The sequence below is a fragment of the Palaemon carinicauda genome, chromosome 3 (genome assembly GCF_036898095.1).
Source record: "Palaemon carinicauda isolate YSFRI2023 chromosome 3, ASM3689809v2, whole genome shotgun sequence".
NCBI lineage: Eukaryota > Metazoa > Arthropoda > Malacostraca > Decapoda > Palaemonidae > Palaemon > Palaemon carinicauda.
Window position 1 is genome coordinate 73,262,529 of NC_090727.1, and position 15,000 is coordinate 73,277,528.

Consider the following 15,000-nt stretch of genomic DNA (forward strand, 5'->3'; position numbering starts at 1 on the left):
ATATTGAAAGATACATTTTATAATAATTGTTTTTTGCAAATCATAGGAATTAGTATATCCTTAATTTTTTCATATTGAAAGATACATTTTATAACAATTGTTTTTGCAAATCATAGAAATTAGTAGTAGTAGGAAACGTGCCTCAGCTGCTCACTTTTTGGGGCTAATGTCAGGATTGCTCAGTCAGGATTGCTCACTTTTTGGGGCTAATGTCAGGATTGCTCAGTCAGGATTGCTCACTTTTTGGGGCTAATGTCAGGATTGCTCAGCTTGTCAGGATTGCTCAGTCAGGATTGCTCACTTTTTGGGGCTAATGTCAGAATTGCTCACTTTGTCAGGATTGTTCAGTCCGTTTGGGGATTTTTTACGTAAGGTTTTGTTTACAAACAACCCCTTCCCTTCCCCTTTTTGGGGCCATTGTCAGGATTACTCACTTTTTGAGGCCATTGTCAGGATTGCTCAGTCCGTTTGGGGATTTAAACGTAAGGTTATGTTTACAAACAAACCGCCCCCCCTTCCCCCAAGCTACTACCAACACCCCCACCCTCCCCCCCCCCCACAGTGGGCGTTTTCTGTGTCTATGGTCACCGGCAGGCTTAGAGTTGTCTATCTTGAATGACACACCCTTCTTTCCCCCTCCCTCCCTTCCCCGACCCCTAGGGGGGCGTTTTCTGTGTTTGTGGTCACCGACAGGCATGGAGTTCTCTATCTGGATGACCCATGCCCCTAAATAGTGACAGACACACACACACACACACTTGTGTGCCAACGTGAGGCAATCGAGGGGGGGGGGGGCTTTCCTGTGTGTGGACACCACCAGGCATCAAGTTCTCTATCTGGACCCTAAGATAGTGTCATCCTTTCAATTTAAGCCTATAGATGTGTCCCAACGTGAGGCAATCGAGTTTACACGCCTCCTCCACCGTTATCTCTCTCTCTCTCTCTCTCTCTCTCTCTCTCTCTCTCTCTCTCTCTCTCTCTCTCTCTCTGTCCATTTGTTTTGAGGCCTTTCGCTTACATTAACATATATGGGTAATAATCACTTACATTGGCATATATGGGTAATAAAAAACGTATTACAACTTAGTTTCTTTTATTATACGAAGCATACGTGCAAAATAACATTTCGTGAATAAAGACATAGCACTTAGTGGGGGAAAAAAAATCTGACCCTAACATTTGCACGCTTAAAAGCGGTAGGAAAACTTTTATTTGATTACGCCCTGACATCGCAATATACATTTCGGGTTTGATCGGTGGTTATCACTCCCTGGGTTTCTCCAAACAATAAAATAATTCTATTCTCGTTGACTTGCCTATCAAACGTTAAATGGATTCTCAAATCCCCATTTTTCTCTACTTCGAGCGTATCCATCAACGCCATTTCAGGATTGAAATTAAACGCGATGACTGCCCGACCATGGCTGTAGCAATCATAATGAATTAGGTGGTCATAAGTTAAGCCGAAAGATTTTAATGTCTCGTAGTAAAGATGAGAAAAATTTTCGGGGAAATGACTGTTTATGTCGTACAAAGTGGAACCATTCAGTGTGACCCCTATGTGCTTAAGATTATTATGATCAAAATAAATGGGATTCCTATTCAGAACACCATTGAAACTTTCCATATTAACAATAGTGAGGTATAACTTTTCTGGTATAACCTTATTAAAAGGTAAATCCAACGTTGCCTGCGTTTGATTAGGGGCTAGCGCGTATGTCCTGTAAAGTGTTTTATTAAAGACAGTTTCCACCGTACTGTTGGGATTTGAAAGCGCCTGATGAAGGGCGAGTAGAGCCGGGGGGCGTGGGATGATTTTATCAATATGGAGCCTGGCTTCTTCTAGATGAAATCGAAATTCTTCGGCCTGTGCGGTGGAATTAATGAACCACGCATTTGGGGCTAATTCCAACTTGATACGAACGTCGATATTATCCATCAAATATTCATCTACTGAAGCCACATCGCGCATAAGTGGATGAATAAGATGCAATCCTTCTCTTTTACCTTTATCAACCCACTCTTTTTCCATTTTGTTCAATTTTGTAAAATAATCGTCTGGTAAAACGTTTGAAATTGATGTTCCCTTGTAATCTTGGAAAACATAACCTAGCCGTCCGACTGTTTTGATAGTGTGAGACTTTGCTGCAGCTAATAACTTTATGAAAGACCAGTAATTGAAATGGGGATTTGATTCTACGAGCCTTTCGCCGATATAAACCTGGCTCGACTTGAAGATTGTATTTGCCAAACCATTGACAAATACAACATTTACATCATCCCCCAACATGCTCCCATCGGGGGCCGTGACTTTTAAATGTAGTTCAATACGCAAACTGGCTAAATCAATTAGTGTTCCTTCTACGCCATTGATACGAAATTCGAGATAACGATCAGTTATTGCTCCCCCCGATGTAAGATTTGTTGGTAGAATAAAACTCGTTTGCCGATCAACCACGGAAGCTTCCACCACTCGTAAACGATTAGGTCTGGGAAAAGCATCCACCACCCCTGCGGTGTATTTTGCGGTGGGGAGTTCGCTCCCTACGAGACCCGCAATTCTCGGTGCCGCCGATGCCATGTTGAATGACTTCACACTAACGCCTATTTACCAGAACTAAATCACATTGCACTAAACACGTCTTTATATCCTATATTCCTACGTGATGAGATTTTCTTTTTATTTACTCTTTTCTTCCCATTTCTTTTGACATTTTTCCCTTTCTTCCCTTTGCCAGTAACAATACGTCGTCCTGTTGATTTTAGCGCCTCCAACCCCCTCTGTTTAAGGCTTGATTTAAAATCTCTTGTCCCCTGTTGTAAATCTCCCATGACATTTTGCCCAAATTCAAGGGCCGAGGGCAGGACCGCCTTTGCCACAAAGGGTGCAACCCTTTTAGCGAGTCCAGCTAATAGACTAAAAAGGCCACTCCCTTGCTGGGAACGTCTTGGGGCTCTAAAAACCTCAATATCCCCTAAAGCCCCTCCACGCAAGAGTTTTATGGGGGGACTAGCGAATATGATACTAAACTCCTCAGGAGACGGGGAAAGAAAGGCTACCCTCATGGTGACACACTCTTGAATATTATTATTATTATTATTATTATTACTATCCAAGCTACAACCCTAGTTGGAAAAGCAAGATGCTATAAGCCCAGGGGCTCCAACAGGGAAAAATAGCCCAGTGAGGAAAGGAAATAAGGAAATAAATAAATGAAGAGAACAAATTAACAATAAATCATTCTAAAATAAGAAACAACGTCAAAACAGACATGTCATATAATAAACTATCAACAACATCAAAAACAAATATGTCATAAATAAACTATAAAAAGACTATGTCCGCCTGGTCAACAAAAAAGCATTTGCTCCAACTTTGAACTTTTGAAGTTCTACTGATTCAACCACCTGATTAGGAAGATCATTCCACAACTTAGTCACAGCTGGAATAAAACTTCTAGAGTACTGCGTAGTATTGAGCCTCGTGATGGAGAAGGCCTGGCTATTAGAATTAACTGCCTGCCTAGTATTACGAACAGGATAGAATTGTCCAGGGAGATCTGAATGTAAAGGATGGTCAGAGTTGTGAAAAATCTTATGCAACATACATAATGAACTAATTGAACGACGGTGCCAGAGATTAATATCTAGATCAGGAATAAGAAATTTAATAGACCGTAAGTTTCTGTCCAACAAATTAAGATGAGAATCAGCAGCTGAAGACCAGACAGGAGAACAATACTCAAAACAAGGTAGAATGAAAGAATTAAAACACTTCTTCAGAATAGATTGATCACCGAAAATCTTGAAAGACTTTCTCAATAAGCCTATTTTTTGTGAAATTGAAGAAGACACAGACCTTATATGTTTCTCAAAAGTAAATTTACTGTCGAGAATCACACCTAAAATTTTGAAAGAGTCATACATATTTAAAGAAACATTATCAATACTAAGATCCGGATGTTGAGGAACCACCGTTCTTGACCTACTTACAATCATACTTTGAGTTTTGTTAGGATTCAACTTCATACCCCATAATTTGCACCATGCACTAATTCTAGCTAAATCTCTATTAAGGGATTCACCAACCCTAGATCTACATTCAGGGGATGGAATTGATGCAAAGAGAGTAGCATCATCTGCATATGCAACAAGCTTGTTTTCTAGGCCAAACCACATGTCATGTGTATATAGTATGAAAAGTATTGGGCCAAGAACACTACCCTGTGGAACACCGGATATCACATTCCTATAATCACTATGGTGCCCATCAACAACAACTCTTTGAGATCTATTACTTAAAAAATCAGTAATAATGCTAAGAAACGACCCACCCACTCCCAACTGTTTCAGTTTGAAAACAAGGGCCTCATGATTAACACGGTCAAAGGCAGCACTAAAATCAAGGCCAATCATACGAACTTCCCGACCACAATCAAGGGATTTCTGTACAGCATTGGAGATTGTAAGAAGGGCATCACATGCTCCAAGGCCTTTACGAAAACCAAATTGCAAACTAGGGAGTAGATGATTACCTTCAGCAAACCTATTAAGACGTTTTGCCAGAAGACGTTCAAAAACTTTAGATAATATGGGAGTTATGGAAATTGGGCGGTAATCAGTGGGACTTGAGCTACCACAAACACATTTACATAGAGGAGTAACATTACCAATTCTCCAACTAGTGCTAAAAGCTCCTCTTCTTGCTAACGTTTGGTGTGGGATGTTGCAGTTTTTATATAATTTTCTGCTTTGGTCTAATATGAAGGATGTAGATTGTGCTGGTATCCTCACGAAAGTGTATCTCCCTTCCTTCTTGGTCGGTCAGGCGAATGGATACTGAATCCAATTCTTTTGTCCCTAAAGGGTAAAACACATAATTATGATACCCTCTCGTTTTACTGCCCCACATACTAAAAGTATCCAATATATTTACCTTTTTACCCCCAAAATAGGACCTTTCAACAATATCCGAATAAACGAGGACAAAGTCCACCCCCGATGTGGGGGAAGGGGGAAAAGGAGCGAGCAAATTATGAGTTTTGATTAGAGGATTACCTGGATTTGTTTCAAAAATTTGATAAGGTTTGCCTGAATTGAATCCTAATGTAGCTCCTATTCTTTTCCCAAATTTTAATTTGATGGCGTGAATAGGTCCTTTTCGATAAATTGCCTCTTCCGTTTCCTGTCTCTTTGTAAACTTTAATAACACTCTCTTTCTTTGATAGTCATATTCCAAGAGACCCGCCGTGGGTATATTTTCTTGATAAAATCCGAGTGGGAGGATCTTCCTCAAAGCGTATGTTAAATCTTCGTTAATGCTGGAGACCATATACCCAGCATCAGTGGATAGAATACTTATTCGTGGTTTGTAAATTTCCTCAGTAGCTGAAGTTACGGTGGGTTCCCCACCTAAGGATATCCGCACTTTTGTTATTATTATTTCTATCCCTGAATCGAATTCACCACTAACAAGCCCATAAATTTCATTAGGGTAATGGATATTAACAAGGGCTACTTCATGCTCCAAATTATGATCTAATTTTATACTATTTTGTAGCTTGTTTGTAAAGCTGCCTGCATTATTTGTAGGGAATATATCCCTATTTCCGAGAGATGTCAGAGTTACTATATGACTTTCTCCAGCCATAGTGTCCAACTGAAGTAGTTAAGATGAGGCGGGGATATTTAAACCAAATTAACATAAGATTTTTTTTTATTAAAGAAGCTTCTATTACATAATTATTCTCATTCGCAAATGAGAAAAACATTCAACTCGAAGATAAAAATACAAAAGGGTGAACATTACACAGGAATATTTTTGTTCTTAACATATGAACAAATTTGCATGAATAAAATGAGAAAACCAGTACATTTAAATACCATCCCTAATACATAATTATTCTCCTTCCCAGAATGAGAAGAGCGTTTAACTCGAAGATAAAAAATACAAGGGGTGAACATTACACATGTGTTTTTTTTTTTTATTTGTATTCTTAACATATGAACAAATTTACAAGGATAAATGAGAAACAAGTACATTTAAATATCACCACTATTACCTAATTATTCTCTTTCTCAGAATGAGAAAAACGTTTAATTCGAAGATAAAAAAATACAAAAGGATGGATCTTACACAGTAAATATTTTTATTTATAACATATCAAATTTATTTGGATAAAGTAGATTTTTTTTATTTAATAAATAAGAAAATAAGTAGATTACATTAAAATATCGTAACCAGGCGGAAAATCTTCAGATCCAACAAAGGAAAACCTTTCCAAGTTATCCAATTCGGGAGGCAACAGACATTTTTCGCTTGCCAGCAAAATAATCTGTTTACCTTTACCAGCCAACCTCCTACCCAAGTTCACCAAATCTGGGAAATAGTGTAACATCCATACACTATCAGCGCGACCAGACCTCCCAATTCCAATGGGTATGGTGTATATATTTACGCTCTCATTTCCTTTCTCCAGGGCAAACTGTTCCAATTCGTGTAGACACCTCTTATAGTTAAAAACACGCGCCTCAGTTGTATCATTCTTCAAGTTTGAAGCGAAATGCGTATCCCTTGAAGTAGTCACATACGATCTAAGTTTTCCACCGGCATCATTATCATATGCATACCCGTAATTAAACTGTGTTATCAACGTGGCTACGCACGGTACACTCGCGGTGGGAAAACTCGGTGGTTTCCGCAAGATGACACTTCCAACGGGGTGACGGTCTTCGCGAATGCATCGGTTTAAATTAAAGAGCCTTCTTCGACAGTTCACGATATCGCTGTAGGGGTAGGCTTTATATGTTTGCGCCGCAAGTCCGTAGGATACGACGCCAATGGAATTGCCCCCCACCACCAAACACACATTCCCCTTTCTTAGAAGTGGCGCCGTAAAGTCAACGATGCTTAGTTTTAGCGGCGCGGACTGCATCGTGCTGGGATCGTGTTGTAAACTGATCCTGTAACCTAAACTAACTAGGACTACAACTAAAGTACTTAAACTCCGCCCCCTTTACACGCCTTCCGAGCACGACATGCAAAGACGTGTATTACGCATAGACTTAGCGGTGTGCATTTATTCCTAATAAGGCACCCACCGCAGTTTGCCTTATACTTTTTTTTCTTTATTCCCCTCTCTTATTCTCCCCCCTTTTCCTTTAATTCCATACATCTGCATCCGAGCTTTTGCATTCTTTATGTAAGTATAGGGCATTCCCACTGTATCTAGTAGGGTTTTATAAAAAGGCACGTCCTCTTCCTCAATACCGCCCGTTTGCTGAATTAATTTCCTAAACACGTCTATTAAATTTAAACGGTAGGTAGATGGGTTTCCTCAGGTTCCCTCTATCATCCCACTCGACATCGTCCCGGCCTTCGAAGAATTTAAGGAAAGCGAGGGCGTACCTTCTGTTGGTGGGGGATAATTTTACGTCAATTATATTCTCCAAAGGGGGATTGGAGTAAGCCCGTGGCGTGGGGAGGGGGAGAGGATCACGCGCGCCTTTCTCGCCCGATTCATTTCGTCTCCTTTTCTTTGGTTCATTTTCCAACTTACACTTCATCGTTTGTATCATTTTGACTAAATTTTGGAGCAAATCTCTATCACTCCCTCCACCCTGCTGGTTATCCCCCCTTCCATTTTCCTCTGCATTTTGCTTAGTGTTTTGATGACTTATATCTCCGGCGTCTTGGTGGTAATTAGACCCTTCTTCTACCGTCTTTCGCGGTACCAGGCAGTATTCCCTCATTTCCCTAATAAACCCCCAATTAGGCTCACCGCGAGAGGAAGAAGGACTGAAAGTATGGCGCCTCCTCTCTGCGATGATAAGATTTTTCTTTTCTCTCTTAGCGGTGTCTTTTTCCGAGCTACCGTCCTTATTTCGCCCCTATATTTTTTTACCTTTTCTATTGCTTTACTATCACGAGTTAGATTTTCCTTCAAAAAGTTAGCGAAGATCTCTGATAAACAGTCGAGATGCGTTCTCTGTAGCAAAGGAATTAATTTAGTCCTTTTTTTCTGGGAGAGGTTATTTAAGAAGAAAAGAAAATCCCCATGTTTGTGTATGTGCGATTTCATTTCTAAGTTTCCCCCAACAGCCTTTCAACATCTTTACTATCTACCCACGAGTTAAAACTCGGAGGGTAACCCCTCCACGCCACGAGATACTTGACTTTACCCTTCGTAACTTTCTTTTTGATAATGTCAATAGGGAAAGTTTCTGGTATGGCTGTGGGTATTAGTTCCGATTTATAAAAAATACCCTCAAATTTTTCACCAGCGAGATCCTCCAGATGATAAGTCAAAGGAGCCTGTCTCCGGTCCACGCTCCGAATTTTGAATATTTCTAACGTATTTTGAATTTTATACCCACGGTGGAATACCGACCGACGGAGCCCACTTGCAATGCGCACTGTCTGTCCTACTGCTAACGCCTTACTATTGTGTTTCGATGTAAAGCTGCTTGATTTATACATGCGCCGAAATTGTCGCTTAATGATTTCCGGGTTTGTATATGCATGAACTTCGAGAGGGGACACTCCCCCTCCCAACCCTCTGTGTGGGGACCTATTATAGTTTTTTACAAGTTCAGGGAGGACATCAAGATACGCGAGAGTATTTCTCAGAGTTAAATGTTTATATATCTTTTGCTTTAGAGTACGTATAACACGTTCTGCAATGGCGGCTTTGATTTCATACGAGGAAACGCTGTAGAGTTTTATATGTTCTTCTTTTAGGTACTTGATCGTAAGTTTGTTATAAAATTCTGACCCCCTATCGGTAAGGAGCCGACTAACACCCTGAAATTGAGGTAGAGAAAGGATTGCTTTTAGGCCTATTAGCAGAGTCTGGGCCTTCTTATTTCTAAGAGGAACGACCTTGAGGTAACGGGAGAAAATATCTATGCAAATCAGAAGGTAGTTTACACCTTTGTTGAATTTAGATAAACGTCGCATATCGGCGAGATCGCAGCTAATGATAACTTTTGGAGCTGGAGCCACCATTTGACGTCTGGGGAATTTTTTTCTCGTAAGCGTATGAAGAGTATGGGCATCTTTCGTGGTCAAATAGTCTTTTACGTCATTTATGGTAATTCGCGCGTCTAAAGCTCTGGCGGTTCTGTAAATGGAATTAATACCTCCCAAACTTGATGGGTGGGAATAGTTTTCATATACCGTTTCTAAAATCTTCCTCTTTACGTCTCCCATTCTCCAAAAACAACCTCGCACGAGGAACTCCCCGCTATATTTGTCCTCAACTGGAGTTCGCTAGGAGTATTTAAACTTAAATCAACCAGCAAATGGGAAAAAGGTTTAGTCATAACAGCATTTTTATAAACATTCACAAATTTCTTTGATAAAGGTGAACCAAATATTTGCCTTCCTAATAACTCGACCTGCGATATATCCCTCGTTCTCAGCAATAGCATATGGGAAGCGTTTATACTTATATTTCTGGCGTATTTTCCACTGTAAAACATATTTTGCGTAATAAATATAGCAGAGATATTTTTACGGGCCAGCTTCCGTATCTATCTCACTCATGGGGTCTACGATATTTGCAAAGAGGGAGAGTTTTGGTCCTATTACTGGATGCGATTTCAAAGTATGCTGATCCACACCGCACATAATAATGTGCGTAAACTTACTTTCATATTTTACTATTAATTTTTCTATAAGGTAGGATTTACCCGAGTTGGAGAAACCAGACACAATGATACGTGCTGGCTCTCTAAAAAGGTCCAAATCTGCAGCTTTAAAGCACTTGTACATTTTAACTAAACCTCTAGCTGACTGAATGGTATTATAAAACTGTGTCCATATAAGTACCGCAGAATAAATAAAACCCTTTAATGGAAAGTAACAACATTTTATTTTCTCTAGCAAAACAATACATGGGGAAAGGTAGACACTATAATTATTCGCAGTAAAGTTTTGTATTCACTCCTCCCCGTTTTCTGACATTCCATTATCGGTGGGTGGAAAATAGACTGTAACCTTTTCTTCTCTCTTTTTCCATAAATTTTCAGAAACGCGAGGGATTGGTTCTGAAGGTGGATTCAGTAATTTGGGAAGGGGGTTGTTGAATCGAACTTCACTTGCAACTTCCTCATCCCCCACTTCAATATCGGGATGCCCGTATGCGTAAGAATTGTATGGGCTTGTATGGTATCTCTTCGAATCAAAAGCCGAGAGACACTTCTTTTTTACTTTAGTGGTACTCATTTGTCCTCTCACATTTCTAATTGTCCGTACAGTGAGATAGTTGACGCGATGATCTTCCAGGATTTGGGAATACTGTTCGTGGTTTATCGAAGCATGCATGTGACTTGGTATACCTTTCGCACGATTAATGTGACCCTGTTTCTGAACTAGCATGGAATACATTTTAGGTTTCAACGCTTTCACCTCCGTTATAAGATTACTCCCCGTTTCTGATTTTAAAAGCCCCAGCTCCCCCTTTCTCTTATTACTAAAAAGCGGGTGATCAACGTCGAAGTTGGAAAAATCCATATATGATTTCAAGGGTTCTTGCGCTAACTCTGAATTAAGATCGTCAACTTCCAGAGCAAAAATGAAACTATCTGTATCGGTGTAAAGGAGTTTGACTTTATCCCCATAATTATTCTTGAGAACCTTATAAAAGAAGTAGTAAAGGTCAAACTTGGCCGATTCTAGAATGGCAAAACCTATGTAATTAGGCATATTGATGACGACCTGAGGGAGGGTAGAAGTGGAGATAATACGGTCTTCTGACAAATGGATGGTTGATTTTAGTCTCGGATTCCGGGCTTCCTGTAAGTAAGTGCTTGCTTTATTGACAACTTTACTTTTTTCAGCGTATTTTAAAGGGTTGAGTAAAGTTTTCCCAAATACGCAGTTACTCATAGCTTTGAAGGCTTTTTTTTTCTGTAGATGAGGTTGCTGCGCTCCTCGCTTCGATGTTGGTTTTAATAAAATCCTTCATGTAAGCACTTTGACTGAATTCATAGATTGAATGCACAACCTCTAGTTCTAAGCCTAAGTCCATATACAACTGTAAAAGAGGGAGGGAAATGAGATATTCTTTTTTACTGTGATGGGTGGCCATAAGCTTTTTACACTTTACAGTCATGCGTCCCCCTTCGTGTTCTAGTACGCTTTTACAGTAGGGTGATAGATTTTTAAAAGCAACTTCCTCGTGGGATAAGCATAACGGCAGTTCATCAGTGGCTCTAGCAACTTCTTCTGAAGGTGCTTTAGTAGTAACCAGGAGCCAGTGTCCTTTATCCCCGTTTGTATTAGCATTTTCAATACCCCTTCCTAAAAACAGATCCTTTTCTTCATCGGAAAATTTACGAATTCCACCAGTGGAAAGTTTCTTAGTCATAACTGTTGCATACAGGGAGTTGAAGTCTAAATAAAGGATGTAAGAACTTTGGTGGAGATCAGGATTAAATGATGGATTTATTTCACGGTTGTTGGCAGTGAATGATTGACGCACCACAGAAGTGAAACCCCCCCCCCTAACATTATGTCTAATTAGATTATACAATTCCTCATCATAGACGTGATCCAACTCAATCTCGCTCATCTTAAGGAAGCTGTCAAAGGCGTAGGATGGAAGTGAAACATAGTGTGGTAAATCAAGACCGTACTTATCATAAAGTATGAAGCGCCACCAAATGAGAATATCCCCCAATAAAGCTGTGTCTACAATGAGGTAAAGGAGAAGGAAATCTTTCAGCGTTTTACATTTGCTTATATCCCAAACACGCTGAGCCCGTTTATATTACTCCTCTGATATATCGCGCTCCCTTAGCTTGTTGTAAAATGCCGTTTTGGGGGGCAAATGCGTTTCATTGAGTTTTGCAAGGCTATCTATATAGTCATAACAGAAAGGTAATTTGCCTTGAATGACTTCACCCCGCAATTTGTCATCTCTAATTTCGCTTAACATGTCCTCTGTTAAGCCAGCCTTCCTTCCATCCCTAAAATATTCGGAGGCTAAACTATCCAAAGAAGATCCTAAAAAGGCTAAAGAGTCGAGGAAAACTAAATTACCGACAGTCATTCGCTGATTTTTAAGCCCTTGCTTCGTCATGATTGTAATATCGACTTTAGTTTTCAATTCCTTAAGGATAAGACCCAGGTCGTAACTAGAATTGTGTGCAAAAACGGGGAGTCGAGTTTTAAGTTCGCGACACGCTAAATTACAACGCGCGCAGTAAGCGCCAATAAAGTTATTCTTGGGTTCGGCATGGTCATGGTGTCTGTGCTTGTCGTGGTCGTGTTTGAACGACGTCTTACACATCTGGCATACAGTCTGCTGTTGGAAAGTTCTTTCATCCTCGGTCGACATATCAATGGGGAATGTTTTCCTCTGTGATCTGATCGCCGCCCAACAATCACTAAGGTCTAACAGAAAGTTATCGACGCAATCATTCCCGCAATAATGACTGGAGGCGACTCTTTTTCCTTCGCCGTCGATAATGATATAGCAATAAGCTATTGATTCGTGTATGGTCTCCACACCATAAGCCCCGGGGGATTTCTTCAAAGCTGATTCTAAGTCAAAGACGCAAATATAAGAAAACTTTTGCGTCTTATGGGGGTTTCTAAATCTTACTGTGCTCCCGCGAGAGGGAAAATTCAGCGCCACTGACAGGTCGCAGGTAGCTTCATGCCGTTTTTGCACGTCAGTGTTATTATACTATCTTCTCCATTTAAATTCAAGACCGTGTATGTACATCTGGAAATATACAAAACCTGAATTTTCAATGAAGATATGCCAAGTGCTGAAGAAACCTAATTAAAAATGTTTTCCTACCGCTTTTAAGCGTGCAAATGTTAGGGTTTTAAATAAATGTTTTTAGACCCAGATTATTTCCCACTAAGTGCTATGTCTTTATTCACGAAATGTTATTTTGCACGTATGCTTCGTATAATAAAAGAAACTAAGTTGTAATACGTTTTTTATTACCCATATATACCAATGTAAGTGATTATTACCCATATATGTTAATGTAAGCGAAAGGCCTCAAAACAAATGGACAGAGAGAGAGAGAGAGAGAGAGAGAGAGAGAGAGAGAGAGAGAGAGAGAGAGAGAGAGAGAGAGAGAGAGAGAGATAACGGTGGAGGAGGCGTGTAAACTCGATTGCCTCACGTTGGGACACATCTATTGGCTTAAATTGAAAGGATGACACTATCTTAGGGTCCAGATAGAGAACTTGATGCCTGGTGGTGTCCACACACAGGAAAGCCCCCCCCCCCCCCTCGATTGCCTCACGTTGGCACACAAGTGTGTGTGTGTGTGTGTGTCTGTCACTATTTAGGGGCATGGGTCATCCAGATAGAGAACTCCATGCCTGTCGGTGACCACAAACACAGAAAACGCCCCCCCCCCCTAGGGGTCGGGGAAGGGAGGGAGGGGGAAAGAGGGGTGTGTCATTCAAGATAGACAACTCTAAGCCTGCCGGTGACCATAGACACAGAAAACGCCCACTGTGGGGGGGGGGGTGTTGGTAGTAGCTTGGGGGAAGGGGGGGCGGTTTGTTTGTAAACATAACCTTACGTTTAAATCCCCAAACGGACTGAGCAATCCTGACAATGGCCTCAAAAAGTGAGTAATCCTGACAATGGCCCCAAAAAGGGGAAGGGAAGGGGTTGTTTGTAAACAAAACCTTACGTAAAAAATCCCCAAACGGACTGAACAATCCTGACAAAGTGAGCAATTCTGACATTAGCACCAAAAAGTGAGCAATTCTGACTGAGCAATCCTGACAAGCTGAGCAATCCTGACATTAGCCCCAAAAAGTGAGCAATCCTGACTGAGCAATCCTGACAAGCTGAGCAATCCGGACATTAGCCCCAAAAAGTGAGCAGCTGAGGCACGTTTCCTACTACTATTAGTATATCTATTTTTTTTTTCATATTGAAAGATACATTTTATAATAATTGATTATGCAAATCATAGGAATGAGTATATCCTTATTTTTTTTCATATTGAAAGATACATTTTATAACAATTGTTCTTGCACATTATAGGAATTAGTATATCCTTATTTTTTTTCATATTGAAAGATACATTTTATAATAATTGATTATGCAAATCATAGGAATGAGTATATCCTTATTTTTTTTTCATATTGAAAGATACATTTTATAACAATTGTTCTTGCACATTATAGGAATTAGTATATCCTTATTTTTTTTCATATTGAAAGATACATTTTATAATAATTGTTTTTTGCAAATCATAGGAATTAGTATATCCGTAATTTTTTTTCATATTGAAAGATACATTTTATAATAATTGTTTTTTGCAAATCATAGGAATTAGTATATCCTTAATTTTTTTCATATTGAAAGATACATTTTATAATAATTGTTTTTTGCAAATTATAGGAATTAGTATATCCTTAATTTTTTTCATATTGAAAGATACATTTTATAACCATTGTTCTTGCAAATCATAGGAATGAGTATATCCTTAATTTTTTTCATATTGAAAGATACATTTTATAACAATTGTTTTTGCAAATAATAGGAATGAGTATATCCTTAATTTTTTTTTCATATTGAAAGATACATTTTATAACAATTGTTTTTGCAAATCATAGAAAATAGTATATCTTTAATTTTTTTTTTCATATTGAAAGTTCAATTTTATAACAATTGTTTTTGCATACATACATACATATACCATGGCACTTCCCCCAATTTTGGGGGGTAGCCGACATCAACAAAGAAACAAAAACAAAAAGGGGACCTCTACTCTCTACGTTCCTCCCAGCCTAACAAAGGACTCAACCGAGTTCTGCTGGTACTGCTAGGGTGCCACAGCCCACCCTCCCACATTATCCACCACTTATGAAGCTTTATAATGCTGAATCCCCTACTGCTGCTACCTCCGCGGTCATCTAAGGCATCGGAGGCAGCAGCAGGGCCTACTGGAACTGCGTCACAATCGCTCGCCATTCATTCCTATTTTTAGCACGCTCTCTTGCCTCGCTCA

General features: G+C 39.7%; 1 protein-coding gene across 1 annotated transcript in view; it reads right to left on the bottom strand.

Annotated features, from left to right (window-relative positions):
• Nucleotides 1-9,939: 9,939 nt before the first annotated feature.
• LOC137638859 (uncharacterized) overlaps nucleotides 9,940-15,000 on the bottom strand; it is a 36,894-nt gene continuing 31,833 nt past the window's right edge. The window contains exons 3-6 of the mRNA XM_068371271.1: nucleotides 11,779-12,550; nucleotides 11,514-11,649; nucleotides 10,941-11,222; nucleotides 9,940-10,720 (exon numbers count right to left, since the gene is read on the bottom strand). Of these exons, the coding sequence (XP_068227372.1) occupies nucleotides 9,944-10,720; nucleotides 10,941-11,222; nucleotides 11,514-11,649; nucleotides 11,779-12,550 (1,967 nt within the window). The 3' untranslated portion in view covers nucleotides 9,940-9,943. The remainder of the gene's footprint in view (nucleotides 10,721-10,940; nucleotides 11,223-11,513; nucleotides 11,650-11,778; nucleotides 12,551-15,000) is intronic.